The sequence below is a fragment of the Sander lucioperca genome, chromosome 5 (genome assembly GCF_008315115.2).
Source record: "Sander lucioperca isolate FBNREF2018 chromosome 5, SLUC_FBN_1.2, whole genome shotgun sequence".
NCBI classification, from domain to species: domain Eukaryota; kingdom Metazoa; phylum Chordata; class Actinopteri; order Perciformes; family Percidae; genus Sander; species Sander lucioperca.
Window position 1 is genome coordinate 34,545,476 of NC_050177.1, and position 26,918 is coordinate 34,572,393.

Consider the following 26,918-nt stretch of genomic DNA (forward strand, 5'->3'; position numbering starts at 1 on the left):
AGTTAATCCTTTGCCTTCTACCCCATAATATAAATTGATTTTATAACCTTGATTCAGAGAAAGTCAACACCACTTCACACTCAACTCCAGCTTCACATTCATATCCACATACTGTCACTGGGAGCTACCCAGTACACCCACAGCAACCTTCTAGTCACCCTGCCTTCTTGTCTTACCTCTAAGCTATTTTCACCCACAATGACCATAGCATTTCTTCCAACCTTGCAAGGTCGTAAAGCAGGCTATATTTTGACAACAGTAAATGTGAGTATGCTTTGTGTTTTTGACTCCTCACCAGCTGGGTCACCTGACCCTGGAAGACTACCAGATCTGGAGTGTGAAGAGTGCGTTGGCCAATGAGTTCTTAAACCTCCTTTTCCAGGTCAGTTCCCACTGTATCCACTGAGGCCCCTTTCACACATGCACTGCAAACCTGAAATTATCTAGACATTGGAGTTGTATGTAAGAACGCAAATGTCTGAATCAGTTGGATTGGACATCAGACAGAGTTTACCGTGCCAGCTCTCTAGTACGAAGCCGTGTAAGGTATAATGTACAATTAAGCCAATGTGTGAATAGAGCTGCTCATTGCGTTTAGTCACGGCGAGCCAGTGGGCATGTTGATGACTTTTCTATCATGCGGCTCGCGAAACCGGATGTCTAACTTGAGAGACGACCAGGTTCGAAACTTCTGTCAGTAAGGACCAACGGCGAAATCCTCAGACAGATTCAAGGAACGGCAAGCGGCTCAGTTGTTTATGACCTAATTACGAACCGGCTATGAGCGCGGTGTAATCTGCGTATTATAGTATTTCCAGTAAGTGAGAACGCGCCTGACGTGTGCTACATGTGTGAAAGGGAAACCTCGACCAATGTCTGCACCTAACTCTCCTGACAGTGTCCGGAGTTCATGTTTGAAAACGGCTATGCTGTACAGTAGTTGTACAATTCGTATTGGTGTTGAAATGGAAAATGCAAAATGTATTCATCATCATTTTCCATATGTTTTGTACATCTTTGTTTATTTGTCTTGGTCCAGGTCTGCCACATAGTCCTGGGGCTCAGGCCCGGTAGTCCTGAGGAGGAGGGACAAATCATCAGGTACATACCTGTCTTCTCTATCTGTCATCATGTATACAACTTTGAGGAATATGCTGTTGGACCTAATCAATTTTCCATTATTTTGTTTGTCTCTCTGTCTGTTTGTGTGCAGGGGTTGGTTAGAGAGGGAGAGCAGACATGGGCTGCAGCAAAGTCACAACTGGTTCCTCATCTCCATGCTGTGGTGGCAGCAGTGGAAGGACTACGTTAAATATGTAAGTCAACTTTTGAACAGGTATTGTGCTCAATAATGTCATAGCCAGTGTTGCCTAACATGCAGTGTATTGTTGTAAAGGGCAAGTTAATAGTCTATCTGATTACAACGATTTTGAAAAATAAATAAAAAATGCATTGATGCTTTTATAGTTACAACTTGCTACAACTTTAACTCAGGTATATGATATTAGACAATGATGAGTGGCAAAGTTACTGTACCTTTTGGTTAAGAAAAGAAGTGAAGATTTCAAACTGGATTGCCATTTTCTTTTCTCTTCCATTATTCAGTCTGACATTGTGATTATGTTAGCCATTCACTCTTTGGGAGGGTTACCAATCTGTAATGATTGTTTTCTGTCGACAGAAGTGGTTAGGGGAAGCTGTTTCTTGGAGCAGTAAATGGTTTTCTTGGTAATTAAAGAAACATTGAACGTTGACAAAACGTTGATTTCAGAGTTGTTATTTTGACTTAAAGCTTTAGTGCGTAACTTTTTGATATTATTGAACGTCCGTTACATTCAAGCCATTGCCAAATGAGTTGCTACAAAGCTAATTACGACTATCCGCTCCACACAACCTCGTCTGTATTTCTCAGTACGGCTATATTCAGAAGATTGTGGAGTCCGGTGACTTTCCCGCACAGAAGCTAGAGTGAAGATAATTACCTTTTCTGAAGAGTCCATCATGTTTTTTTAATCCTCGGTATTGTCTTTGGCTACTAGCAACTTCGTGGAGGAGGGCTGGGGCCGAGTGCGCGATCACGGAAGGCTTGTATCATGTGGACGCGCCAACAGTGTTGTTGTCATTCAGCAGAAACTATGCACTATAGCTTTAAAACATCCTGTACAGCTACGTCAATCTCATCCATTTTTCTACCAACTTTTTTTCTGTCTCAGGGACGGCTCCAGTTGATTTTCCAACTCGGAAAAAAACTGTCAATGAGCACAACAATAGACCTATTAGAATCACTGAAAGAAATCTGAGATGTGGCCAGTGATTTAGAGGGCCACAACCAGACTGTATTATTTTAATAATTTACAATCAAGAAACTTAATGATTTTACTTTTTCTTTTTTTTTTTTTTTTTAAATAATACTGAAGTTACCAAATGGATGTTGCTTAATAAAGACATCATTTAAAGTGGTGTTAAAGTTTCAAAAACAGCCAGAGGAAGGTCAGGTAAGCCTGACTGTATCTTGAAGACTATGGAGAACAGGGACAGTGAATTTACTGTCCCTGTTCTAGCTCCAGAGAAGACAATTTCACCTCAGAGCCTACTGTAGAGACGAATGTGAAGCTTAACATATCATCTTTTCTTATTACATCTACAAAGCCTGCTTGGCCACTCATATTCCATTCTGTACCTTGGTTCTCAAAAACTTAAATTGCACATGTTGCTGATTGACTTTAGTATTTATTTTACAAATTTCCACATTGTTTTGTATGGATTCAAGAGGAATAATTTTTCCAACTCAGGCAGAACATCTCATGTGACATGTTATACACAGTATATATATATAACTTGGGTATTGTAAATGCTCACGCAGAATAATAGCTCACGTGTGAAGGTTTAGTTGTTGTATCAACTTTTTTTTTTTTTTTAACATTATTTTTTTGACATTTTCAGCCTTTATTGTGACAGCTGAAGACATGAGAGGGGGAATGATGCAGCAAAGGGCCGCAGGTCAGAGTCGAACCCGGGCCCGCTGCGTCGAGGAGTAAACCTCTATATATGGGCGCCCGGATAGCTCAGTTGGTAGAGCTACAACATTTATTTTTAAAATGGTTTTCCCCACATGTTCACAGATTTCTGTACTGTAAGTGTTACATTTTATTAACCCCACTTTCAAAAGTGCCGGTGCTACAGATTTGAATTTGGATTTCAGTTTATGAGCCAAAGTTTTCACTGCATCTTGCGAAACAACATCACACTGGGACAGTAGCAGTGACGAAAGATCAGTCATGAAAGCAAACACCACATTAATCACAGATATCACTTTAAACAATGACAGGGCAGTTCCTGCTGTTGTCTCCCTGTCCAGGAGCATAAGGGCATCGTGGTGGAGCAGCCGTCCATCCTGAGCTCGTTGCGAACTCCGATGGCCACAGCCACTGTTGAGCCCAGCCCACCAGACAGACTGGGAGGACTGGGAACCTTCGGCCCGGTCAGCCCCACTGAGGAGAGGTCACCTGATGCTGTGTCCAGCGCCTCGGAAGCCACAGAGAGTGGTCAGTCAACACACTTCACATAACAGTAGATGGCGTATAAAAAACAAATACTGAATGTCCACACTGGTTTAATTCAGTCATGCATTTGAACGCTTTTTTCCAAGTACACTGCCCAAATTAAAAGAGACCAGCACATTGATGAGTATCACATCAATATAATACCAATAGAATTAGTGCTGTGGAAATGTACCTTATTCTGAATTACCCCCCTCCCCAAAGCCTTTATCAGCGACTGGCCTTTATTACTTTATTAATACTAGTTTTTATTTCAGAATGTACTGTATAGTATTCGCCTAACCTATATCAGTGACCGGCTTTTATTGTTCATGCAAGCTATTCTTTAGGACTCACTGCCATTATGGTATTAAAGTCTGTGTGTCAGGACGTCCTTAATTGAAATACATGAGAGGTCTGTCTTCCAACAACCAGGATCAGAAACCCATCAACCAAGATGCAAAAAGGGTTAGCAACACAGCTTACTTAAGCTCCATGGATAGAATTATTGACTGTGGACTGTCATTCAGTTTTACATTAGTCTGGCTTACTGGATGTACAGTGCGGGTAAAGCCTGACGCGCTGGATGTCAGGCATTCTCCTCACCTTCCACTGTCTCTGCTATCTATTTTGCAAGAGCAATTTTTTCCCTATACCAGAATATTAACTCGTGCAGCCAGGCGATACTACAGAGCTGACACAGCGCTGTGGAGGTCTCTAGTAATGCGAGGCTAGTTGTACATACAAAACATGTATTATCATTGTATTTATTTGTAGCATTTGAACTGGCATCTTAACACTGTTCACACTCGTAGAAAACACATGAGTTCACTTGAATAAAAACATCCCAACTTGACTATAGATTGAATTTTAACACTTTCTGTTTGTGTTTCTGTGTGATTTTTTTCCTCCCTGTGTGTGTGGCCTGCTCCACCTTATGCCTTCTGACCCAGCAGCCCTGAGCCCGCAGGTAGCTCCCTCTACTACAGAGAGCTGTTTTGCTCGTCAGCCCAATGTATCGGACAACAACAATCAGTGTTTTTCTGGAGCCAATGGCCATCTCCCCTCCCAGCTGGCAGCACAAAGACCTGGAGCCATCGACAACCAGTCTCTGGTCAATACCGACCCCATGAAGGCAAGGATCTGTGGGTGTGTGGGTGGGAGTCCAGTATACTTGTGGGGTCCCGACAAGTTTAAAGAGCTGTTTGAGGGTTAAGACTTGGTTTAGGGCTGGGCGATAAATCGATTTTATCGATTAACTCGAATGTGTAGTTAACGTCGATTTGTTAAAATGAAAATCGATTTTCTCCTTAACATCCGCCGACGCTCCCCTCTGGGCTCCCATAGCTCCGAACGGGCTCAGCCCTCTCCCCGCGCGTTTGCCATAGAGATACACAAACAACATGGTAGCGACAGGGACTAACATTAATTCTTTTCTTAACTAGTAGTTTCATTACTTACTTATCCGTAATCTCCGCCGAAATGACCGGCAGCTCGCGGTGCTCTGTCCCCGGCTGAGAGTCACCTATTATCGGATAACTGAACCACCAGCTACCGCTGACCTAAAGGACCACCATGCGGGGCACCAGAGGCGGTGTAGAGGAACTCTTTTGCGGCTCACCACATCTACTAAATGCCGCTGATACGACCGAGCTGTGATGGAGGTCTGTAGCGGCTTAAACAACTAGCAATCGCCGCTCTGTAGCATGGAGCTCCTCTTCGACGTTTGTTTCTACCGCTAGTTACTACGAAGGAGCTTGCTACAGGTATGCTACATTCAAGAGACCATGGGATGTTAATGTACGTTACTCAGCAACAGGTGAAAATAGGGGCAAGGTTGCGCAATAACGTTAAAATGATTTGAACTTTTAGCGAGGAACGAGAAGTGAATTACCTGTATGTGTGAAAACAGCTTTATCTCACGCATCCGTTTGTTTGTTGTTGAATATATAGCACCCCGCATCCAAAAAAAGGGAAAACACTCAAACCAATTTATATTTCCACAAAATTGGCATGAATAATCATAATGGTATACATGCCCCATGTGTGTGCATGTGTGTGAGTCAAAACAAAATAAAGTTAAAACTTGTTTTGAACAATTTCTTTGTCATCTGCAGATTGATTTTAAGTAGGGGGAGAAAAAATCGGGGATTTTATTTTTAGGTCATATCGCCCAGCCCTAACTTGGTTGTAGGATTAGGGATATAATTAGGTTATGATTAGGGTGAGGGTAAGGGTTAAGGTTAGGCATTTAGTTGTCATGGTTAAGGTTAGGGTATGGGGCTAGGGAATCAATGAGTCAGTGACGGGTCCCCACAAAGATAGTGCCACAAACCTGTGTTTGTGAGTGAGTGAGTGTGAGAGGTAGTAATAAGATGTACATTTTCAGTCTGTAAAATAGAATCTTTTTGTGTTATATTTGGAGCAGTTTGTGTAATTTCTTGTGGATGAAAAGATATTTCAGTTTCAGTTCTAATCTTAACATCCTGGTGGTTACATCAGAACACAGTGTGGGAGAGGAATATGTTTTGCCAGCTTCTTCTTTGGTTTGACAAAAGAAATTATCTGAGATTCCTAATTAGGAGGCGCTCCTCCTCTGTTGGCAAAGGCTCTCAGGGACCAGATGGTGCTTCTTTTTTCCTTTGTCTTATCTCTGCATTATGCTGTACTGATAGCAGGCTGCCATTCTGTACATAGCATTAGGGTGCTGTCTCTGTCTATTATCTGTAATTCAAGTAGGCAGAATAGGGTCTTTTGTGCACGTATTTAAATGCTGATGTCTGTGCTGTGCCCCTGCAGGCACCTACGTTAACCATGGAGGGTGGCAGGCTGAAGCGCTCCTTGCAGCTGGTGCCTGGCAGAGACTTTGAGACAGTGCCTGAGCCGGTGTGGCGGGCACTCTACCATTGGTACGGTGCCAACCTCAGCCTGCCTCGACCGGTGAGTGAATACAGTCTGAAATATACACACACACTCAACAGCTGATGAACTGCAACTGGTCAGTATTAACATCACAGTATACTTTTAAGAGCAGAGCTGTCAGACTTGAACAAGTCAGACTTAAAGGAGTATTACAACTAAAGTCTTACTTTTGAAAAATCTTTCAACAAAATCCAACATGGCAAGAAACACACATGGACAGGCAATCAGACATGGTTGTAAACAGCCTTTTTTTTTTTAACTAAAACTGAAAGTGAGAGCAATATCAGTAATTATCTGTCATTGTGCAGTAGCTTTGAGTTGAACCAGGAAGTCACTCTGTAAATTGAGAAGAAGGAAGGCATACTGTATTAATCCCTGTCTGGGAAATTGCATTTTTTCACTCTATTGTTATTTTACACGCACACACACGCACAAACAAAACCTATTCGTCAGCATTCAGAGACCTGAAGGACTTGCAACTGACTTTTGCAATTTGCTTTTAAATTTTGTGAATTGACTTGAGATTTGCTTTGACGAGAATTAAGTTGCTTATCTTCTATCATCTATCTTGAGGCAAAAACAATATATACTGTTTTTATTTTATTGTAAAGCAGACAATGAAAACAGTAAATATTTTTTTTGCCTTAAAACCTTAATAGAAATAATTTTGACGGTGTAAATGACTAATGGATGCTCTGGACCCTTAATATGAATTTGGGCTATATGCAGTGATTTGAAACTGGTCACAGTCAGATGCCAGTATTTGTATTTGCCCCTGCATTATAATCTAAAGAACAGCTCAGTTTGAAAATAAGTGATTATTAGTGAGATGAGCCATTTATTTGTCTATATAGAGAGTAGCGCCACCCAACCAAGACACACTGCTCAAGTTGCTGCCTTCAGGCAGGCCAAATCTACTCATGTCTCAAAAAATTGGCTTAACAGCTAAACATCACCAAAGATGCTCATATTTGGATGCCTTTCACAGCACCTTAAGGTGCTTTTCACACCTGAACTATTCAGTGAGGTTCAAACAACCTCTGGTGTGTCGGGTTTGTTGTGGTTTGTTTAAGCTTATGTGAAATCTGTAATTTGAAATCTGTCGCAGACTAAACAACTGCACAGGTTCTGCTTGAACAGGTGGCTCTCAATCTGGCTGCAACTAAACTGTGGTGCACAATCAGTGCACGCATTGGGGGAACTGTCAAGGAAGCAATCTCTTAAGCAATTCTTATAGTTATGGAACATTATTTATTAACCATGGTAACACATGCACGTTTGCACAAGAGTGTGGGTATTTCCCCTGATGGATCAGAAAGTGGCGATGTTTGTGTCCTACATATAGTTTAGTAGTTCCTCGTGTAAAAGAGAGTGAAATGTATTGATCACACAACAACTGATGGCACTTTGACAGACTGATCAGTGCACCCAGTGGTTTCCATACATGAAAAGTAAAAAAGAAAAAAATCCCTTCCACCCCTGCAGGTTATCCTGGAGAGCAAGACAAGCCAAGCAGAGCTGGAGCTCTTCCCGCGCTACCTCCTCTTCCTCCGCCAGCAGCCGGCCACACGCTCCCCCCAGTCCAACATCTGGGTCAATATGGGTATGACCAGCCTGCGAATGTTCCCACCGTATTTACCCCCACCAAGAGGTAATGTAAGCCTGCAGCAAGACCAGAGCAAGCCGTCGACAAATGCTTCATTGAACCACCCCGCACCCCCCCCCCTCCCCCCTTTTAATCCTCCTGGAGTGGACTGATCCAGCCCTGGCAGTTCTGTGAAGTGGGCAGTGGACAGAACCAATGATCCGTGAAGGGGCAAGACTGCTGATCACTCTAAAAGTTGCATAATTCAAATATTTTCCATCTTCACAGACCTTGCCATTCAAGCATTAGTTTTGACGACACTTGTTCTAGTGTTCTACACTGATCTGCATTATAAAGTATTCTAAATCATAAAAAAACAATACAAATCATAGCAACGTTTAAATTGTTGGAAGAAATAAATTGGATTTGGCCTTTGGTAAATCACTCGTTTGTCTTTCTGAACACCTGAAAACTGACCAAATTTGAATCTGCCTCAGTCTAATCAGTGTCGACTGACACTCTGGTATATGTAAGTTGATGACAAAACGCTGTACCACATTAATTACTTTAATTAACTGTAATTAGTCAACTTCCACTTCAGTCAATTCAGGTCCAATGTACTCAGAATAGAAATCCTATATAACAGACTTACTCACAATAATTGAAGCTAGATTTCACTCCAGTGTTTATCCCCTTGCATGATATCTAAATGGATAAAATGGACAAGTATCAACTGAAAATGCCTCACTGCAAAAAGAAAGCATATGACAAAGCATAAAGTGGAGATGTACACCGTTGCTCCTGGGTAATCAGGTTGGTGATGGCATCAGCACTCAGCATGAGAGCGCTGGTGCAAATCAAGTCAACAGATCAGGTTTCAGGCCACAGGGCAGACCTGAGTCCCCGGTGGAGCTTGGGCTTCTATCATGATTCATAATCTGTCTGAGCAGCGGCTTGTCATTGCTGGACATTAAACCCCTCTCTGAGCCATGTGTCTAAATATCTCAAATTGATCTGATTTTGCATCATATTCCACATTATGTCTTCCTGACAGCCTGAGGCAATAGTAGAGCACTCAAACAAGTGTAGCGGATGGTTCTTTCAGTGGCAGAATTGAATAGCAAAGCTGTGTAGATAGAAAAAAAAAAATTACATTTAAAAATCAAATATTAAAATCACTAGTTTAATGTTGAAGTCAATATCAGTTAAGTAAAGCTTTTAAATGTGTATACTTATATTTTAGAAAACAGGACTGATATTGATTGGTTTGCCTTTGATTTAATCCAATCTGAGTCCACTAATTCCACTAAGTTGATTGACCAATCAAGTCTGCGCTGATTGACAAAAAAAAACCTTTCTTGCTGCTTTCTTACAACTAATCCTCAGTCACCAGAATGCTGTTGTCGGAATCGATCAGTTGTTTGCATCTGTGAGCTTGAACACACAAGGACTTTTCAATCACAGTTGAAGTCCTTCCAGCTAAGATAAAGTCAAATGAAATGTGTCTGTCTTGTTTGTGCGCCTTAGCAGGTAACGTGCCATCCCCCAACGCTCCTCTGAAGAGGATGTTGGCCTACACAGGTTGCTTCAGCCGCATGGCCACCATCAAGGACATCCACCTCTACCTGTCCCAGAGACTCCGCATCAAGGAGGAGGACATGAGACTCTGGCTCTACAACAGTGAGGTGGGCCGCACAGCTGTCATTTATACATTTGGCTTTTATGAAATATCACATATTGGTCAGCCAGTATTAGGGCTGCACGATATGAGGAAAATATGCGTTAACATTGAATATCATGATAACGATATTACTTGCGATAAACAAAGATATTGTGATATAGTGTACTCAGTTCTGCATTTCTGCTGCTTTCAGTATTCCGCTAAAATACAACAAATTGCTTGTTGAATTTAAAACAAACAAAAAGAAATAATTTCCAACATTCTTTTATTGAACAAATTGAACATTGAATTGAATATAACAGGCAGAACTAAAAAAAGAATGACAGTTACATTTTAAAGTGCAGTTTTCTACTGATATTTTCTTTCAACTAACAACTAACATAAAAAATGGGGCGGCCTCAATGTATATTGTGCTGTATATTTGTGTATTTATGTACATGGCAGCACTGTTGCGCTATGTACAATTGTATAGAAAACGTGTGAAAATAAAAAATGGGGCGGCCTCTAGCTCACCCAGTAGAGCGTGCGCCCCGTGTAGGCTGAGTCCTTTGCAGCGGCCCGGGTTCGAATCCGACCTGCGGCCCTTTACTGCGTGTCATCCTCTCTCTTTCTCTCCTCCCCCACTTTCCTGTCTATCCACTGTCACTAAAGGGAAATGCCTCAAAAAATAATCTTAAAACGCTCTAAAACATAAAAAATGTCTGAGCGTCTTTCACGTTATGTCGCAGCCTTTTGCGATATGTATATTGCGCCAGTTGATATTGCGATGACGATTAAAAAAAAAAAAAAAAAAAAAAAAAAAAAACGATATATTGTGCATCCTAACCAGTATATGACACAATACTTCATAACGATGAAGGTAGTGGATAATGTTAGCAGGAGGTTCACTGTAGCACTAAAAACTTCAATAATGTTTTCACCTAGTTGCATAGCATGCGTTTAAATTAATATTCCATCCGTTTTCAGTATGGGATTCAAAAGAAAAGTTTGTATCTAAACGTGGCAGGTTACGGTGTTATGGGAGTCCTCCCACCACCACCACAGTAACAACAACTACAACATGGTCCCAGGTTTCCTGTATGTCACAACTTTGTTTTGAAATGAAATGAACAATGTGAGCACATTATAAAGCAAGATCATTAACACAGGGTCCCTCTACAAGACAGGACCATAAGATAGAGCTGGGCAATATATCGATATTATATTGATATCGATATGATATGATATGAGACTCGATATGATATGAGACTCGATATCGTAAACAAGTGGTTTCTTTTCCTGGTTTTAAAGGCTGCATTGCAGTAGAGTGATGTCATTTTCTGAACTTACCAGACTGTTGTAACTGTTCTCTTATTTGCCTTTACCCACTTAGTCATTATATCCACATTACTGATGATTATTTATCAAAAATCACATTCTGTAAATATTTTGTGAAAGCACCATTAGTCAACACTACAACATTGTTGCGGTATCGATATCGAGGTATTTGGTCAAAAATATTGTGATATTTGATTTTCTCCATATCGCCCTGCCCTACCATAAGATTACATTGTAATGCACACTGTAGGACACAGTTAATAATGTGCTTTTGTGGTGTAAACTCCCAAACAAACAAATTTGCAATAAATCAAATGACCTAAAACTGATTTACAAGTTGTGAACCTGGGGCCTCTGGAGATCAGGGGCCCTGGGACGGTTGCCTGTTTTAATCAGTTGATTATTCATCCAAGGCTTTACATGCTGTTTGACACATGTCCTACCACATTTTATGCAAGAAACATAATACCTGTCATAAAAGGTTACAGATTTAAAGATAAATGAGCTGGTGGCAACTTGAGTCCAAAAATACCTGCATCACTATTCACGATTAAAGGCCAGCTTGTTGCCAACAGTTAAATTCATAATGTAAAGCAGGCAAACAACAGAGGCTCCAAATAGTCATATTGTGTGTGTGCTAATTTAACTGAAAATGTATTAAGGAATATATATCACCAAGGCACAAAATCAGCTGGGGGCCGTTAAGGTGGGGCTTGTATTATTATCTTAGTGTGAGGCTGTATCTTAAAAAGAGTCCCAAAGTCTAGATCCAAGCCCTTCATAATTTCCGTTTTCTAGTTTCACGCTGCATATTGCTAAAATGATCTATGTTTAATTAAGTTAGCACACAGCGAACCAGGGGCCAGGTAGAATTCCGGGGGGTTTGCCCAAAGGTCCCCTATCAGGTTATTACGACCATGTCTGATAGTACCTTTTAAAATGAACTGATGCAGAAGAAAGAACAACAAGGTAATAATTCCATAGTCCTAATAAATCAGAAGTTACTCCTCGTGGTTTCAACATGTTCTCTCCTCTCTTTGTCCCGTAGAACTACCTCACCCTCCTGGACGATGAAGATCACACACTGGAAAGCCTGAAGATCTATGATGAGCAGCAGCTAGTTATTGAAGGTCTGAAGCACTTCCCTCTTACATTTCTTTCCAGAATTGACAAAACTCTCTTCAGACTTACAAAATGTTATATCCACAGATAATTTCATTGATACCAGGTGATTCTAAATAATGGCACATGGAAGTCCGAGTGAACTGGTTTAATCACAGAAATCTCTTTCTTCCTCCACAGTCAGGAACAAAGACATGAGCTGGCCTGAGGAAATGTCTTTCATTGCCAACAGTAGTAAAATGGACAGACACAAAGGTAAGCTGGAAGACACTGGATGAGCTTATTGTGCATTTATAAATGGGCAGAGTGGTAGTTTCCGTCAGGTATTGTCTTGGAATAAAGATGCTCTTATTGGTGGGATAGAAACTGTGCTCTATTAGGCAAATATTACATTTTAAGGGAAATCTTTCAATAATTGCACATCTACTCTTTGTAGCATAATAGTGGGAGGCAAATGGGAGACATTTGTTGTCAAAACATAAGAGCCTTCCACAACATCTAATGATTTAAATTTAATCTGCTGAATTTAATTGCAATACTTTGATTTGAGAGGCTGCTTTCGGTAACTGTAAACATTTCCATGCGCGGTAATGTTACTGCAGCAAATATCGTGGAACATTTAAGCAGCAAAACTAAAAAACTGTAAACGTGACAGAGGATCCAGAATATATAAACATTTAGCTTCTGAATTCCTCTGCCCTCTGCCATGTTTAGAGAGTGTCATTCATATTTTCCTCATTAATGATGTATTATTTCCTGCAACACACCCGCTATTAATCAGAATGAATAAACTTAACTGCAGTCCAAACCTATCACTAATCTTTAAACCTTTAAAGGCAGTTACACACCAACCAGACAGCAGAAAAGGCAGTTGGACTGATCAGTCTCCCCGAGTTGGTCAAAAAAGTGCTTCGGAACACAACAAAGCGACGAGACGTAATACGTCTCCATAACAGCAGGCGGAACTAATCTGTATTGTCGCCCAAAAAATGAAAACCAGCAGCTGATTGGACGAACGCGTCACCTGGATCTGGCTGCTGCTTCCGGAATTTGTATTTTTCGAACGGCCATTACTGGCGACTCATTCAGAATACGATCTCATATTGTACTAAAATAGTTCACTGAAACGTGTTTCTGAAAACATTTTAAGCGAGAAATAGGCCGTGCAGTTGCTGAATCTGTCTTCATTTCAGATTGACAAAGGTCAGTTTAAAAGATTTTCGTCAGATTTTGAGAGGCTTAGTCACGCTCATCCCGCTTGCCATTTCCAGGTGAGTCCCGACTGCCCTGTCTCCGACTGAGCATGTCAGGTCGGCCGAAATGAAGACCGACAGCCCCTCCAACGGACGATGGCACGGAACACACCGAACAGACTCGAGTCACTGACCTCGCCGGACTGTCAGACGGCCGATTATCGGCCCGGTGTGTAACTGCTTTAAAGGAACACGCTGACTTATTGGGACTTTAGCTTATTCACCGTATCCCCCAGAGTTAGATAAGTCCAGACATACCCTTCTCATCTCCGTGTGTGTCGTAACTCTGACGCACCCACCGCTAGCCTAGCTTAGCCCAGCTCCTGGAGGTAACCGGCTCCAACTAGCCTACTGCTCCCAATAAGTGACTAGGCTAGGCTAGCGGTGGGTGCGTCAGACAGAGTTACGACACGCACGGAGATGAAAAGGGTATGTATGGACTTATCTAACTCTGGGGGATACGGTGAATAAGCTAAAGTCCCAATAAGTCGGCGTGTTCCTTTAAACCCTAAGACCAAAGCACATTTTAAGACAAAAAACCCAAATGTACTTGTGCCCATGGGCGCAAGTATTTGCTACTTACACAACATGGGCGCTGGGCATGAAACAACTGCGTCGGTCTGAAACTAGCAATGACAGCTGTGTGCCGCTTTGTGCTGGGTGTAAGATAGAGTCCATAAACTCTGACATTTAGCTGTCACGCTGTACAGTCATTTTAACAGTTTCTCATATGTGCAATAGTAAAAGATATTAAGTCATTGGTTTCGGTCAGTAAAGAAAGCATGTTGCTTTAAATCTGACCAACATGTCCTTGTTTTCCATCCCAGTTCCCACAGAGAAAGGAGCCACTGGCCTCAGTAACCTTGGCAACACCTGCTTCATGAACTCCAGTATCCAGTGTGTGAGCAACACCAAGCCTCTCACAGACTACTTCATCTCAGGAAAACACCTCTATGAGCTTAACAGGTGCCATTAAAGTATCACGTTGGTATAAATCTTTCCACCATTCTCCTGAACTTCTCATTTTCACTGGCTCGTGTTGGTTCATTTACAGAACCAACCCCATCGGGATGCGAGGTCACATGGCCAAGTGTTACGGTGACCTGGTGATGGAGCTATGGAGCGGGACACAGAAGAACGTGGCTCCACTCAAACTCAGGGTAAGCATTTGCATCACTGTCTGACACATGAAATGTTAAAGACGTTTGTTCGTTAGTACTTTTCTGACAGTCTGCCATACAAACTGAGAAGTTGGCACGTTTTTAGAGCAGCATCTGTTTTAAAGCTGTCAGGGCCAGATGTACGTACATTTGCGAAAGTAGCGTTATCAGCGCCATGGCCAACCCGCAGAAAGCGCACGCTGTTATACATCAACTTACACCGTATTTACCAAACCTGCAGTTCATCGGGTAATCGGCGCCTTTCTCCGCCCACCATACCATAAATTGCGCTCCACCTGTACGGTCCAAGCAGCGCATCCGGCTTTCCAAGACTCCAAATGTGCACTCAATCACCCCCCTCGTCTGAATGTGTGCACGGTTGTAATTTTGCTGAGCTGCTGTTGTTGGGTTGTGTAATGGGGTCATTAGCCATGGTTGTTATTTCGGCATTAGTGGTGGGGAAATGTATGTATTGACTAGTGCGCTGTAGCAAAGTACTGGTGCTATGATACGGCTGAGTGCATACAGCGATATTCCCACTGCTGATGCTATGACTGTTTGAAATGATCCTGATCATTATTGATCTGACCAATATTTGTAATGCTCGATGAGTTTAACAACTGCTGGAATGGAATGTGAACGCTGAGTCGGAGATTCAATGTCATCTTTGATTTCTTCCAGTAACTGTAATATTACATGGCTGCTTAATCTGTAACGCTTAATGATTTCGTGTTCACTCAACTGAAAAAATGTGATCGGAATACATAATTAGGCACCCTTTATGCTTCCCCTCCCATCTCTTTATGGGAAACTCCCACTTTCCCCTTGACCCTCCCGTGAATGCATATGCATGACACGGAAAAGCGCAATTTGCCATTTTCAGTCCCCGTGACAGGCAGTCTGTGCTTTTACCTCAGTGCGGCCTGTTTGTACATACCTCGCCATGCTTTTACGCACACGTTGCGAAACAAATACGCCTGAAGTGGGCGCAAAAGCGTTAGTATATCTGGCCCTCAGTGTGCAGTAGCTTTCTTTACTTCTTAGTGGTTTACAGGTCTGGTTAGGCATTGTTTCTTCACCTTTCTGCAAGCTGCATCACAATCTTTGTGTTTGTGCGCTGTGTCTAAACTTGTTAAAGTGCTACAGGAGGACTTTTAGTGTGCCCTTGAAGTGCTTTTAACATTTATATAGAAATAACGCCTATGATGTCATTACTTCCTCTGCAGTGGACAATAGCAAAGTATGCCCCACGCTTTAATGGCTTCCAGCAGCAGGACTCCCAGGAGCTGCTAGCCTTCCTGCTGGATGGTCTCCATGAAGATCTCAACAGAGTCCATGAGAAACCCTACGTGGAGCTGAAGGACAGCGATGGCCGGCCTGACTGGGAGGTGGCCTCTGAGGTCAGAGATCATGCTGCTGTTCAAATAATATTGTCTACAAATAAAAAGAATACTACTTCTCTCGCTCTGGCATAATAGTTTGCACAGATAAATATAAATCTGCTTGGAATTCATATCATAGCTGTCTTATGGTGTGTTTACACCAAATGCAAAGCAGACTTTTTGTGCAAGAGCGATTACACACAAAGTCGGGAAGTTGTTCCCTCGGCTTTACTTTACTAGTGCGTTTCAGCTCATTGTTTAGCTGTCAAGGGCTGCAACTTTACTGGTTGGCTTCAATGTTACGACTCCCATGGTGTCGTTTTCGGCTGCAGCAGGCAGCAAAATAATAAATCACATTGGAGTGGAGGGTGCATAATGGAGTCAACATAAGAAAACATATTCATGGATTTTGTCCATTTGACTTTAAAATATATATATATATATATATATATATTAGGGTTGTCAATCGATTAAAAAAATTAATCTAATTAATTACATACTCTGTAATTAATTAATCGAAATTAATCGCATACATAATTAGCAGTGCCTGAACCAATACTTTTTAAGAAAGTAAAAAAAGAAAAGAAAACAAAGGGTACTAGACAACAGTTGGTGACATTAAAGAACGGCTTGTTTATTGCTAAGGCCATATGGTCAAAATTAAATGATTTAATAATAATGTATAACAATAACAATAACTTATTTCACTAGTAAATTGCTGTTGAACGACAAAAACAACCACCAAGGACATTTACAATAACTTCAAATGCACCACGAGGCTGTAGTTTACCAGTTTCATTGAACGCACCGTCTGTGTTGTTTTTCCGACGGCTTAAACACAGTCAAACTTTACACCGTTCAGCGTTAGCTGTCAGCATTTTAACCGTGTTTAATCCAGCTACTAGCTAGCGGTAGGCTAACGTTAGCTGCTGTCTAGTACAGTGTTAACTAGCTATCGGTAGGCTAACGTTAGCTGCTGTCTAGTATAGTGTTAACTAGCGTCCCGTGCAGCGGTGTTTGTGTTGCCTGTAACGTCTGTTTCAGAGCATCAGAGAGAAGTGCAGACATATCAGTGGCACCAGATTTCGGTAGCCAGGGTTGGCAGGAAGAAGATTTTTACAAGTAAATGTTCCAGTTAATGATCCAGGCAGCACATTCTCGTCTCCCTCCTTCATTTTACAGTCCAATGGTGGCTAGAACGGCTGGAATGGATTAATCTGCGTTATTTATTTTTTTTAACGCGTTATTTTTTCTCAGATTAATTTATCGAAATTAACGCGTTATTTTGACAGCCCTAATATATATATATATATAGATAGATAGATAGATAGATAGATAGATAGATAGATAGATAGATAGATAGATAGATAGATAGATAGATAGATAGATAGATAGATAGATAGATGGATGGATGGATGGATGGATGGATGGATAGATTCAGTTGCAGGAGAGATAATTAAATAGTGTAAAGGCCAAAGAGGGGGAATAGGCCAGTTATGACTTGAGCATCAGGCCTCTCTGAATCATTAATGGTACAGTTTCAACTGAGAGCTGAGCCCTCCCCTCCTTGGAGGAATGTTGAGGTAATAAGCTGTCACAGCCTCTGCTTTATATTCCGAGAGTCAAAGGATAAGGAGAAGAGAGCAGTCAATACCAGTCAGCCCGTCAGCTAAGCTCTCCTTTAAATTGGTAATGTGTTGGGGTGGGCGGGTAAATGGGGGCGGGGGTGGGAGAGGTGGGCGGATGGTAGGGTGGGTTGGGGGAAGGGAGGTGGGTTGATAGGGGTGGGTCGGTATAATCAATAATAAGTATTGAGGGAAGCATCGTATGTAAAAGTAGAGATGAAATTCTGATGAAACTCTGATTTTGATGATCTTGTTTTTTTTCATTGTTGTTTCGACCTTATTTGATGTACTTCCCAGTATCTAAACGTGATGACCCACAGAAATAAATTTTTTTTAAAATTGGTAATGTTGCAGTATTGATTTTCTGTCTGTTTTCTGTATGTCCTGAGGGATACATTTGCAGGATTATTGGTGTGTGTGATCTCACCATTCTGACTGTGTCTGTGTCCGTGTGTGTTAATGCTCCTCCACCCTAAAGGCATGGGAGAACCACCTGCGTAGGAACCGCTCCATCGTGGTGGATCTGTTTCACGGTCAGCTCAAGTCCCAGGTGAAGTGTAAGACCTGCGGACACATCAGCGCTCGCTTCGACCCCTTCAACTTCCTGTCTCTGCCCCTGCCCATGGACAGCTCCATGCATCTGGAGATCACTGGTGAGAAGGCTGGAGGAACGATTCTGAAAATGTATTCATTTTTTTTTTTTTTTTTTTCAAATGATAAAAACTAAATCACGTTTAACGTTGTGGTTTGTTCGTAGTCATTAAACTGGATGGCTCCACACCTGTGCGCTACGGCCTGCGGTTGAATATGGATGAAAAGTACACAGGGCTGAAGAAACAGCTGAGTGAACTGTGCAGTCTGAAGCCTGAGCAGATCCTCCTGGCTGAAGTCCATACCTCCAACATCAAGGTACTGAGACTGTTCCACTGATCACATTGCAGGCCTCGTCTCGCACAAAGTGTAGCCGGTAACACAGAGGGAAAGAGGCAACATCATTCTTTGTGTCTAACTCGGTTAGAAGGCTCAGTTTGCTCAAACTACAAAAAAAGTCTAGCAACATCTGCATGGCTAGATGCCACTACATGTACAGTGTTTTTTTGTAATTTGGGTGAATGAAGGAGATGAGGCACTTTTCACAACACTGTGTTTTAACTTGTTATAATGTCTGTTGCTCCATATTCCACATGTAGTGCTCTCTGTTACTGTACTACTGTGAAGTGCTGCAGTCTGATGTCCCAATTCTTCGTGTTTAGAATTTTCCTCAGGACAACCACAAGGTCCGTCTGTCTGTTAACGGCTTCCTGTGTGCATTTGAGATCCCGGTGCCAGGTTCACCAACGTCACTGAGCTCACCCACACTGACAGGTAAACCTGTTCACTCACACGTTGTCTTTGCACTCTTATCAACATGGATCTGTCTGAATCCACAGTTTCTCCATTTTGTCATCTCCTCGTTCTTCCCCTTCATTAGACATCACCCCAATAGCCAACGGCTCGTCTGCCAATGGGGACCTGGGCACTAAGACCGTCCTCATCCCCAACGGTGGGCCCGGCACCATGGTGCCCTGTAACCCAGAGTCGCCACTGGACAACGGGGTCGCCAACGGACACATCACACCGGTGCAGGAGAGTCCCTTCATTGGCTACATCATCGCCATGCACAGAAAGATGGTGAGAATAGAATAAATAGAAAAGCAGTGTTGCTGTATTGTACAGTACAATATGTGCAAAACCAATACTGTCAGTAATTTTACAGTTGAATGGATGAATGCTGTTTAAATAATGTATTTCTGCCAAATTATTTATGTTACAAAAGCATTTCTTTACGTCATGTATCCTCCAGCAGTTAGTTGTAGTTGCTCTATAGGTGATAGTTAGCCAAAAGAAATGACGTGCCTGACTGTGTCCCAGCTGTTAGTAAAACTTAAATGTTTGTGTTTCCCCTTCAGATGCGTATGGAGCTGTACTTCCTGTCATCTCAGAAGAACCGGCCCAGTCTGTTCGGCATGCCGCTCATAGTTCCCTGCACTGTCCACACCAGTAAGAAGGATCTGTACGATGCCGTTTGGATCCAAGTGTCCCGACTGGCCAGCCCACTGCCTCCACAGGAAGCCAGCAACCACGCCCAGGATTGGTAGGCCTTCGGTCTTCTCCTTTCTACCAACATATTTTTTGTGAATTATTCCGCTGTTGACGGAGCTACATTTAGGTTAGCGGTTATCCCCCGCTTCCACTCTTTGTGCTAATCTAAGCTAAACACATCACAATGCAATGTGAGTATCTTTACCAAGAGGAAATTGTCATAGATCTTTTTTTTTTAGATCTGAAGTGAAGATGATTAGGAATGTCCTGAGCAGATATGCCCTATCAGGATCAGGGCTCATCGGTATCCGCTATCTAAAGCCTGATCCATTTTCGCTCCTTTGTTTGGTGTAATTAACTCCAGGAACAACTAACTGCCAACAGTGCCTTGTTATAAGAATAAAACAGTGAAATTGTTTTGTAACACACAACATTCTGAGCAAGTTGAGCGTTGAGTGTCAAAAACATATCCACACTGAATTTTCTTCTTCTTTTCTTTTTTTTTCCTTTTCTGCAGTGATGACAGTATGGGCTACCAGTACCCCTTTACTTTACGGGTTGTGGGTAAAGATGGCAACTCCTGTGCCTGGTGTCCTTGGTACAGGTAAGACATACCTACCTGTATGGTACAGAGTATTTCATATACACACAAATTAGGGAGTAATGTATCTGGTGGTGACAAGACATTGTCTAGATTTTTGTTTGATATGATATATGTATGGTGATTTTGGTCATAAGCTGTTCTATAAACAGAAAAGGAAAAAAATCTAAGGAAAAACACAACAATTGATCAGAATGATCAAATTAACCCCAGACACAAATGAACAAAACCAAGACCAAAAATTAGATGTAGAGTGATGCATATTTGTTTTTTTAAGCTAGGAATGTTCATAATTTATGGGTTCCAAGATTGCAAGTTGCCTGCCCGTGAACATGTGTATGTACTGCAGCTGTACCTGTGTCTGTCTGTGTGTTTCCAGGTTCTGCCGAGGCTGTACAATAGAGTGTACAGAGGACAGAGCCTCTGTGGGAAATGCTTATATAGCCGTGGACTGGGACCCCACCGCCCTGCATCTCCGCTACCAGACCTCCCAGGAGAGGGTAAAACACACAGACTTAAATATAAAATTGCATGTTGTTTTCTTTAATTACATTTTTTTCTAGCTATGAGCGTGTAGCTCTTTCTTTTCCATTGTTTACGCTGTTAATTATCAGCCATTCACCTTGATGCTCTCTTCTCCCATCATAAAGAGAAATGCAAAGGCAGCGGTTACATCCTTAAATTAATTAATTTCTTTGGCACCGTTTTTCTTTCCATCATTGTAATGTCAGTCTGTCACACCAACTGTCCTTTGAAGATGTACTGTAACTGTCAATAGCACCATTTTTATGTTTGTGTCCTCTGTACTGTAGTTGATAATTGTAAAAAAAAAAAAAAAAAAAAACCCTCCTAAATTAAGATAATCTTGTCAATATGTAAGAGATGAGAGTGAGCCTTCTACTGCAGATCTCTCGGAGTGAGGCCTGCTGAGTGAGTTTCACTGCTCTGTGTCCTACTTTGTTTCCAGACTTTTCCAGCAGTTTATGAATTTATCGCTGTGGTTCACATTGATAAAGTCTTGCAATATTGTGTACGTTTTGAGATAAGAGCTAGCCGAGATAAGTAAATCTGCTAAACAGAATCTGCTTTAGTTCTAAAGTTGACCACACAGACTTACCAGTGAGCTGCTTAATGCTCAGTTCATTCAGCTTCAGAGTGAGATCCAATAAAGAGTCCAGGATTCTGGGACGTGTACGCTGTGCCATTAAGGTTATAATGTTACTTCAGCTGGTTTGTGATAGTGTAAAGATACATACTATAAGAATGGTGGTACATGTCAATGTGGGTATTTGTAAAAAAAAAAAAAAAAAAAGCTGCCTCAGCTGTAATTTGTGCTGAAACAGGTTAGTTAGCAGTAAGATCAGGGTTAAAAACAGTACTCACATACAACATTAAGAAAACTACACATACTTAGATTTCAAAAATCGAAGAAATCGCTTGGCTTTACCTTAAAAGACATCATGTTGCATCTTTCCAGAGTCACCCTGTAGAGCGTGCACCCCATGTTGGCTGAGTCCTTTGCAGCGGCCCGGGTTCGAATCCGACCTGCGGCCCTTTGCTGCTTGTCATCCCCTCTCTCTCCCCCCCGTCTATCCACTGTCACTATCTAATAAAGGAAAATCCCCCCAAAAAATAATCTTAAAAAAAAAAAAAAAGAATAGCATGAATTCATCCTCACCCTGTTCAGTATCCTCACCATCATGGTCTCCCTGCAGATTGTGGAGGAGCACTGCAGTGTGGAGCAGTCCCGTCGGGCCCAGGCTGAGCCCATTAGCTTGGACAGCTGTCTGAAGGCCTTCACCAGCGAGGAAGAGCTGGGTGAGGACGAGCTCTACTACTGCTCCAAGTGCAAGACACACCGGCTGGCCACTAAGAAGCTGGACCTCTGGAGGCTGCCGCCCATGCTGGTCAGTGGCACACTTCTAAGTCTGTGTCAGACCTGAGCTCTGGCTGTAGAACTCTACAAGTGGTTTTCAATTGGGCTGCACAATTGATCGCAATTTTACCAAAATCGGAATATGGACTAGCGCAGTATCCAAATCGCAGGGGTGGGGGGTGGGGGCACAATATTTGTTAAAAGCAAAATATGTGTCAAACCATTTTTAATTAAGTATTGTGGTGCTGCAGAGACTTCCCAGCCTACAAATCGTATCCTACAGACTAAAGAAAAACATCTTTGTTTGGTACAGATCCCAGCAAAAAAAAGTCACACTGTAATCATTTACGTTTTTTAATGTCAATATTTTTTAATGAAAATGAGAATAATGATACAAAATGATCATTCCCTCCAAAATCGTTAATCATATCGCAATCGCAATATCAGTCAAAAATAATTAGATCTTTTCCTCATTTCGTGCAGCCCTAGTTTTCAGTACTATTTGTATACTGTTTGTATTGAAACTAGTTGAAGGACAACACAGTATATGTGTGTTCTCTTCTTCAGATTGTGCACCTGAAGCGCTTCCAGTTTGTAAATGGTCGTTGGATCAAATCCCAGAAGATTGTCAAGTTCCCGAGGGAGAGTTTTGACCCCAGCGCCTTCCTGGCTCCCAGAGACCTGGAGCAGCATTGCCTTCACTCCCGCAGTAAGAGCGAGGATCTGCTGAGGGTCGGAGAAGACAACCTGTCCTCCATCTCTGCCCCTGCTGGCTTCTGCAACCTCCCCAAAGGTTCCACATGTTGATTTAAGCCTGATATTTAGTTATTGCGAGCCAATCATGCACTGAGACTACTTACATTTTTAAAGAGACATATGCATTTTTTTTTATGTGTTTGATGTTTAACAGCATGACAGTTTGTGAAACAAAATAGACGGAAGTATATATAAGCAGAGCAGCTCATGGCCCAATGGCAGAGGACGTGTATTTAACTCTGTGGTTTCCCAACAGCCTCCCCTGCCTCTAGCAGGAAGTCAACGCCTTCCCTTAGCCGGACCAGCAGCCCCTCTGGCAGCCCAAAGACCGGCAGCGTAGGCCGCAGGCCAGGCCGGCTACGCCTGCCCCAGCTGGGCAGCAGACACCGCCTCTCTAACAGCAAGGAGAACCTGGATGGAGCTGCTAATCCTGAGGTTGAGCCACGGGACGGTATGCCACAGCCAGACACAGAGGGGAGCACAGCAGAGGCAGAAGAATCAAGCCTTCCTGGATTAGGAGACATGATCGCGTCAGAGGCATCGTGCGGTACTGAGGTGTCCAGCAGCCTCTGTGACGTGGTCCTGGTGAACGGTGACAGCAACGGGCTGAGCTCAGACTGCAGCACAGAGAGCAGCATGGACCCTGACAACTCGCTGCTGCAGCACAGTGACAACATTTGTCTGGACGCCATCTACAACCTCTATGCAATATCAGTAAGCATCACACATCAACATCACCGTCACACCAGTACGTTTTTTTCTTTTTCTGCTTTGAAACAAAGTCTAAAATATTGTTCTGCTTTATCTCGTCAGTGTCATTCAGGAATCATGGGAGGAGGCCACTATGTGACGTATGCCAAAAACCCCAATGAGAAATGGTACTGCTATAATGACAGCAGCTGTAAGGTAAGGCATTAGGACACTTCATATTCTACTTCCACAATTAATAGCATATCTTTCATTACTGTATTTTGATTATTGCCGTGGATAACTGTGACATCACAACCATACGAAAGTCCTAGCGGCTCGTTTTAGGTCACAGTTTCTGAATACGGGCTATGCGCATTTCACTGCGGATTGAGCGTTAGGATATTTTCACAGTATTTATGAGGCACCTCAGTCTGCTTTATAATTTAAAACAAAAGACATGGAAATCTAGCTTTTTTACAATATTGATCCTTGAAATAAAGGGGGCAAGACGTAGGGCAGAGCAGCAAAAGGTTAGTTAAGTAATAGTGTTTTTGTTTTGTTTTTACACCTATCAAACAATAAAGATGTCAAAGGGAAAACACCTCTATATAAACTGATTGGAATAAAAGCCATTATATGCAGTATTTGGAAATCCTTGACGTTGGAGGCACCTAGTGGTGGATACATGCCATCACATATCTTAAATCTGCCTGTAATGTTTTCCAGAGTTGAACAACTCGTAACAGGTTAATCGACATGTTCCTTAAAAAGATCAATCACATCCCCTCTTTGTTTTACAAAAAAAAAAAAAAAAAATGTCCTCCAGGAAGTGCACTCTGAGGAGATCGACACCGACTCGGCGTACATCCTCTTCTACGAGCAGCAAGGAGTCGACTACTCCCAGTTTCTGCCAAAGATTGATGGCAAGAAGATGGCCGACACCAGTAGCATGGATGAAGACTTTGAGTCCGACTACAAGAAATACTGTGTCCTCCAGTGATCGCACCTCGTCTTCCATCAGCCAGCACTACACCCGCTCTCTGCTCCCGCCTGCTGCTCTGAGCAGGAAGCACCAGGCGTTCAGATCGTTTGGAAGAATTCTGACAAACTGCTAATGACTAGAGTCGGACTGTGGTCTCTGTCTTTAGGGATGCGTCGCAGCACTTTCTACACTTGATCGCAAACATATTTTAGTGCAAAGGTTTGCCGAGGCAACAATGAAGCCCTGGAAAAAGCACTGAACTGGTGCACTTTGCTGAGCCTGACAAAACAAACACCCCACCCCCCCACCTCCTCCCCTCATGTGACCAACCCTCGCCATAACATACATGTAACATATACTTGCATACTAACGCATCTCTGAATGTACGGCCAAGTCATGAAGTGATGTTGCTTTGTTATTGTGCATTTATCACTTGTGATGTCAAAATGAAAAGAAAAAAAAAGAAAAAAACATTTACACCTGGAGTTATCATGTGATCTGAGCCTGAATATCTTCTAGGAAGGAAAAGTATGACGCCATAGAATGAAGTCCAGGCAAAGCCAATGATTGGATACAGGTTGAGTTTTTAAATGCCAAGTGTAAACGGGGCCCAAGAGTTAAAGAACCTGTGTTGATGTCATGTTTGACGCCACAGATCAACATGATGTTGACATTTGGTATCTAGTGTATTGGATACTATGACAAGCTTTTAAAAAAAAAAAAAAAAAAAAAAAAAAGAAAGGTTCTGAAAGGTTTTATTAGCGATAGTGTCACTAGGGAAAACAAGTCACATGCTACCTCATCGCTTCCTGCAGTCTGTCGGCCAACTGTACCCTAAAAGTCTGTGACAGTATTATTAATAACACATAAAATGATTCCTTCCAGTGTAGGAGTCATGGTACACACAGGCTATGATGTGGACATACAATTAGGCATTTTTGCCAAAACGCTTTCATTCCACAGCTGCCAAATATCAGTGGTGATTTGTGCATTGTTGACCTGTGTGCACCCATAACTTCTTTGAAACTGGGTTTGTTTAGGACACAGGTGCCATGATCTCAAAAGAAGGCTTAAAGAGTAATATACAGTATGTTCAATACCTTTTTTTTTTTTTTAAAAAAGATTTATTTTATTGTTGTGATTTTTTTCTTCTTGAGGCAGGCTTCAGTAGCCACTTCAGGTTGTAAATGGATATTCATTTCAGAGCTACACCAGAGGCATCGGGCTTGTCTTCACAGCGCTGCGACAGGAACCTTTCACCTGCTGCAATTCTCAACTGTTGAGATTCAGACTGATCTGGTACACTAATGTTCATATGCTCCCCAAAGAAAAAGTTGGGCCGAAAATGATTTTACCTGTCATTTTAACATTATATTATTTAAAGAGTAACTTAAAAGAGTACTCCACCGATTTAGCTTTGCACTCCTATATAACATTGTCGGACCCACAAAGGCCAGTAAAAACAAACTGATCCGAATCAATGCGTCAGAATGCGAGATGTCATCTTTTTTTATGTCGCACATTCATCTTTCTTGTCAATACCGACCAGTACCTTCATTACCCACAATGCAACTCGGCGGCTAACAATTCAATCAATCAGACATTCGGGTGTGTTATGCTAGTAGCAGTTAAACAGCTACAGAGGTCTAACAGGATCACTTCTTTCGAAGAAAAAGTTACGTCTGAAAGTTTTCAGACGTAATCTTTAGCCCCATTTGACGCTGAATCAAGTGACATCACATGAGGACATTTTAAGACTCCACACCGCTCCCTCTGGAGACACAAAATACTTTTTTTTTCACATATTCACTAGTGCTCCCCAACACCTGGAAAAACCCTTTTGATGTGTAAAATCCGCCGAGTTCCCGTTGAACACCAGGCTGAAAAGCAGACTTTTACTGCTCTCTCTGGTTGGAAGTTTCACGCATGTTTCTGTGTGCCTAGTGGCTCCTGTAACCACACCCAACCGGGATGTCACAGTGTCCTGGAGTACACTTGTACATCGCTGCAGCAAGGTGTGAAGTGAAACCACTGTCACCAAAAACCACATTTTCAGGGTGTGTTAAGTTACTCTTTAAAGGCCGCTCCTAAGACGTCTCAAAGTTGCCATTAATGGAGCGCTCCCCTGCACATTGTGGTGAACTTGATTTTCAAGATAGCACCCTGCTAAATATCTTCACAAACCCACTGATATCACATGGTTTCAGTTTACTGTTCATTTATTCCTTCAAAACAAAGCACGGCCTGTTGAATCCGTTAGCTACAGTACAGTACGTATCTGGACTGTAGTCAGACCTGTAAAAACGTCACACAACACTGAACCTAACGTTTAGATTCTCATTTGT

The 26,918-nt window shown here is 42.1% G+C and overlaps 1 protein-coding gene across 9 annotated transcripts in view; it reads left to right on the forward strand.

The window, feature by feature from the left end:
• Positions 1 to 26,801, forward strand: part of usp32 (ubiquitin specific peptidase 32) — a 55,196-nt gene extending 28,395 nt beyond the window's left edge. For 2 of the 9 annotated variants that reach the window (XM_031285528.2, XM_036001281.1), the window contains 25 exons: positions 299 to 382; positions 1,040 to 1,101; positions 1,214 to 1,316; positions 3,329 to 3,545; positions 4,493 to 4,674; positions 6,339 to 6,479; positions 7,947 to 8,112; positions 9,574 to 9,731; positions 12,093 to 12,174; positions 12,347 to 12,421; positions 14,247 to 14,385; positions 14,474 to 14,579; positions 15,806 to 15,979; positions 18,065 to 18,239; positions 18,344 to 18,495; positions 18,840 to 18,951; positions 19,058 to 19,257; positions 19,536 to 19,720; positions 20,186 to 20,272; positions 20,649 to 20,769; positions 21,985 to 22,176; positions 22,713 to 22,938; positions 23,158 to 23,615; positions 23,715 to 23,807; positions 24,418 to 26,801. In XM_031285528.2, the coding sequence (XP_031141388.1) occupies positions 299 to 382; positions 1,040 to 1,101; positions 1,214 to 1,316; positions 3,329 to 3,545; positions 4,493 to 4,674; positions 6,339 to 6,479; positions 7,947 to 8,112; positions 9,574 to 9,731; positions 12,093 to 12,174; positions 12,347 to 12,421; positions 14,247 to 14,385; positions 14,474 to 14,579; positions 15,806 to 15,979; positions 18,065 to 18,239; positions 18,344 to 18,495; positions 18,840 to 18,951; positions 19,058 to 19,257; positions 19,536 to 19,720; positions 20,186 to 20,272; positions 20,649 to 20,769; positions 21,985 to 22,176; positions 22,713 to 22,938; positions 23,158 to 23,615; positions 23,715 to 23,807; positions 24,418 to 24,591 (3,864 nt within the window). In that variant the 3' untranslated portion in view covers positions 24,592 to 26,801. The remainder of the gene's footprint in view (positions 1 to 298; positions 383 to 1,039; positions 1,102 to 1,213; positions 1,317 to 3,328; positions 3,546 to 4,492; positions 4,675 to 6,338; positions 6,480 to 7,946; positions 8,113 to 9,573; positions 9,732 to 12,092; positions 12,175 to 12,346; positions 12,422 to 14,246; positions 14,386 to 14,473; positions 14,580 to 15,805; positions 15,980 to 18,064; positions 18,240 to 18,343; positions 18,496 to 18,839; positions 18,952 to 19,057; positions 19,258 to 19,535; positions 19,721 to 20,185; positions 20,273 to 20,648; positions 20,770 to 21,984; positions 22,177 to 22,712; positions 22,939 to 23,157; positions 23,616 to 23,714; positions 23,808 to 24,417) is intronic. The other 7 variants (XM_031285545.2, XM_031285561.2, XM_031285569.2 and 4 more) reach the window with 7 other exon arrangements.
• Positions 26,802 to 26,918: the final 117 nt, after the last annotated feature.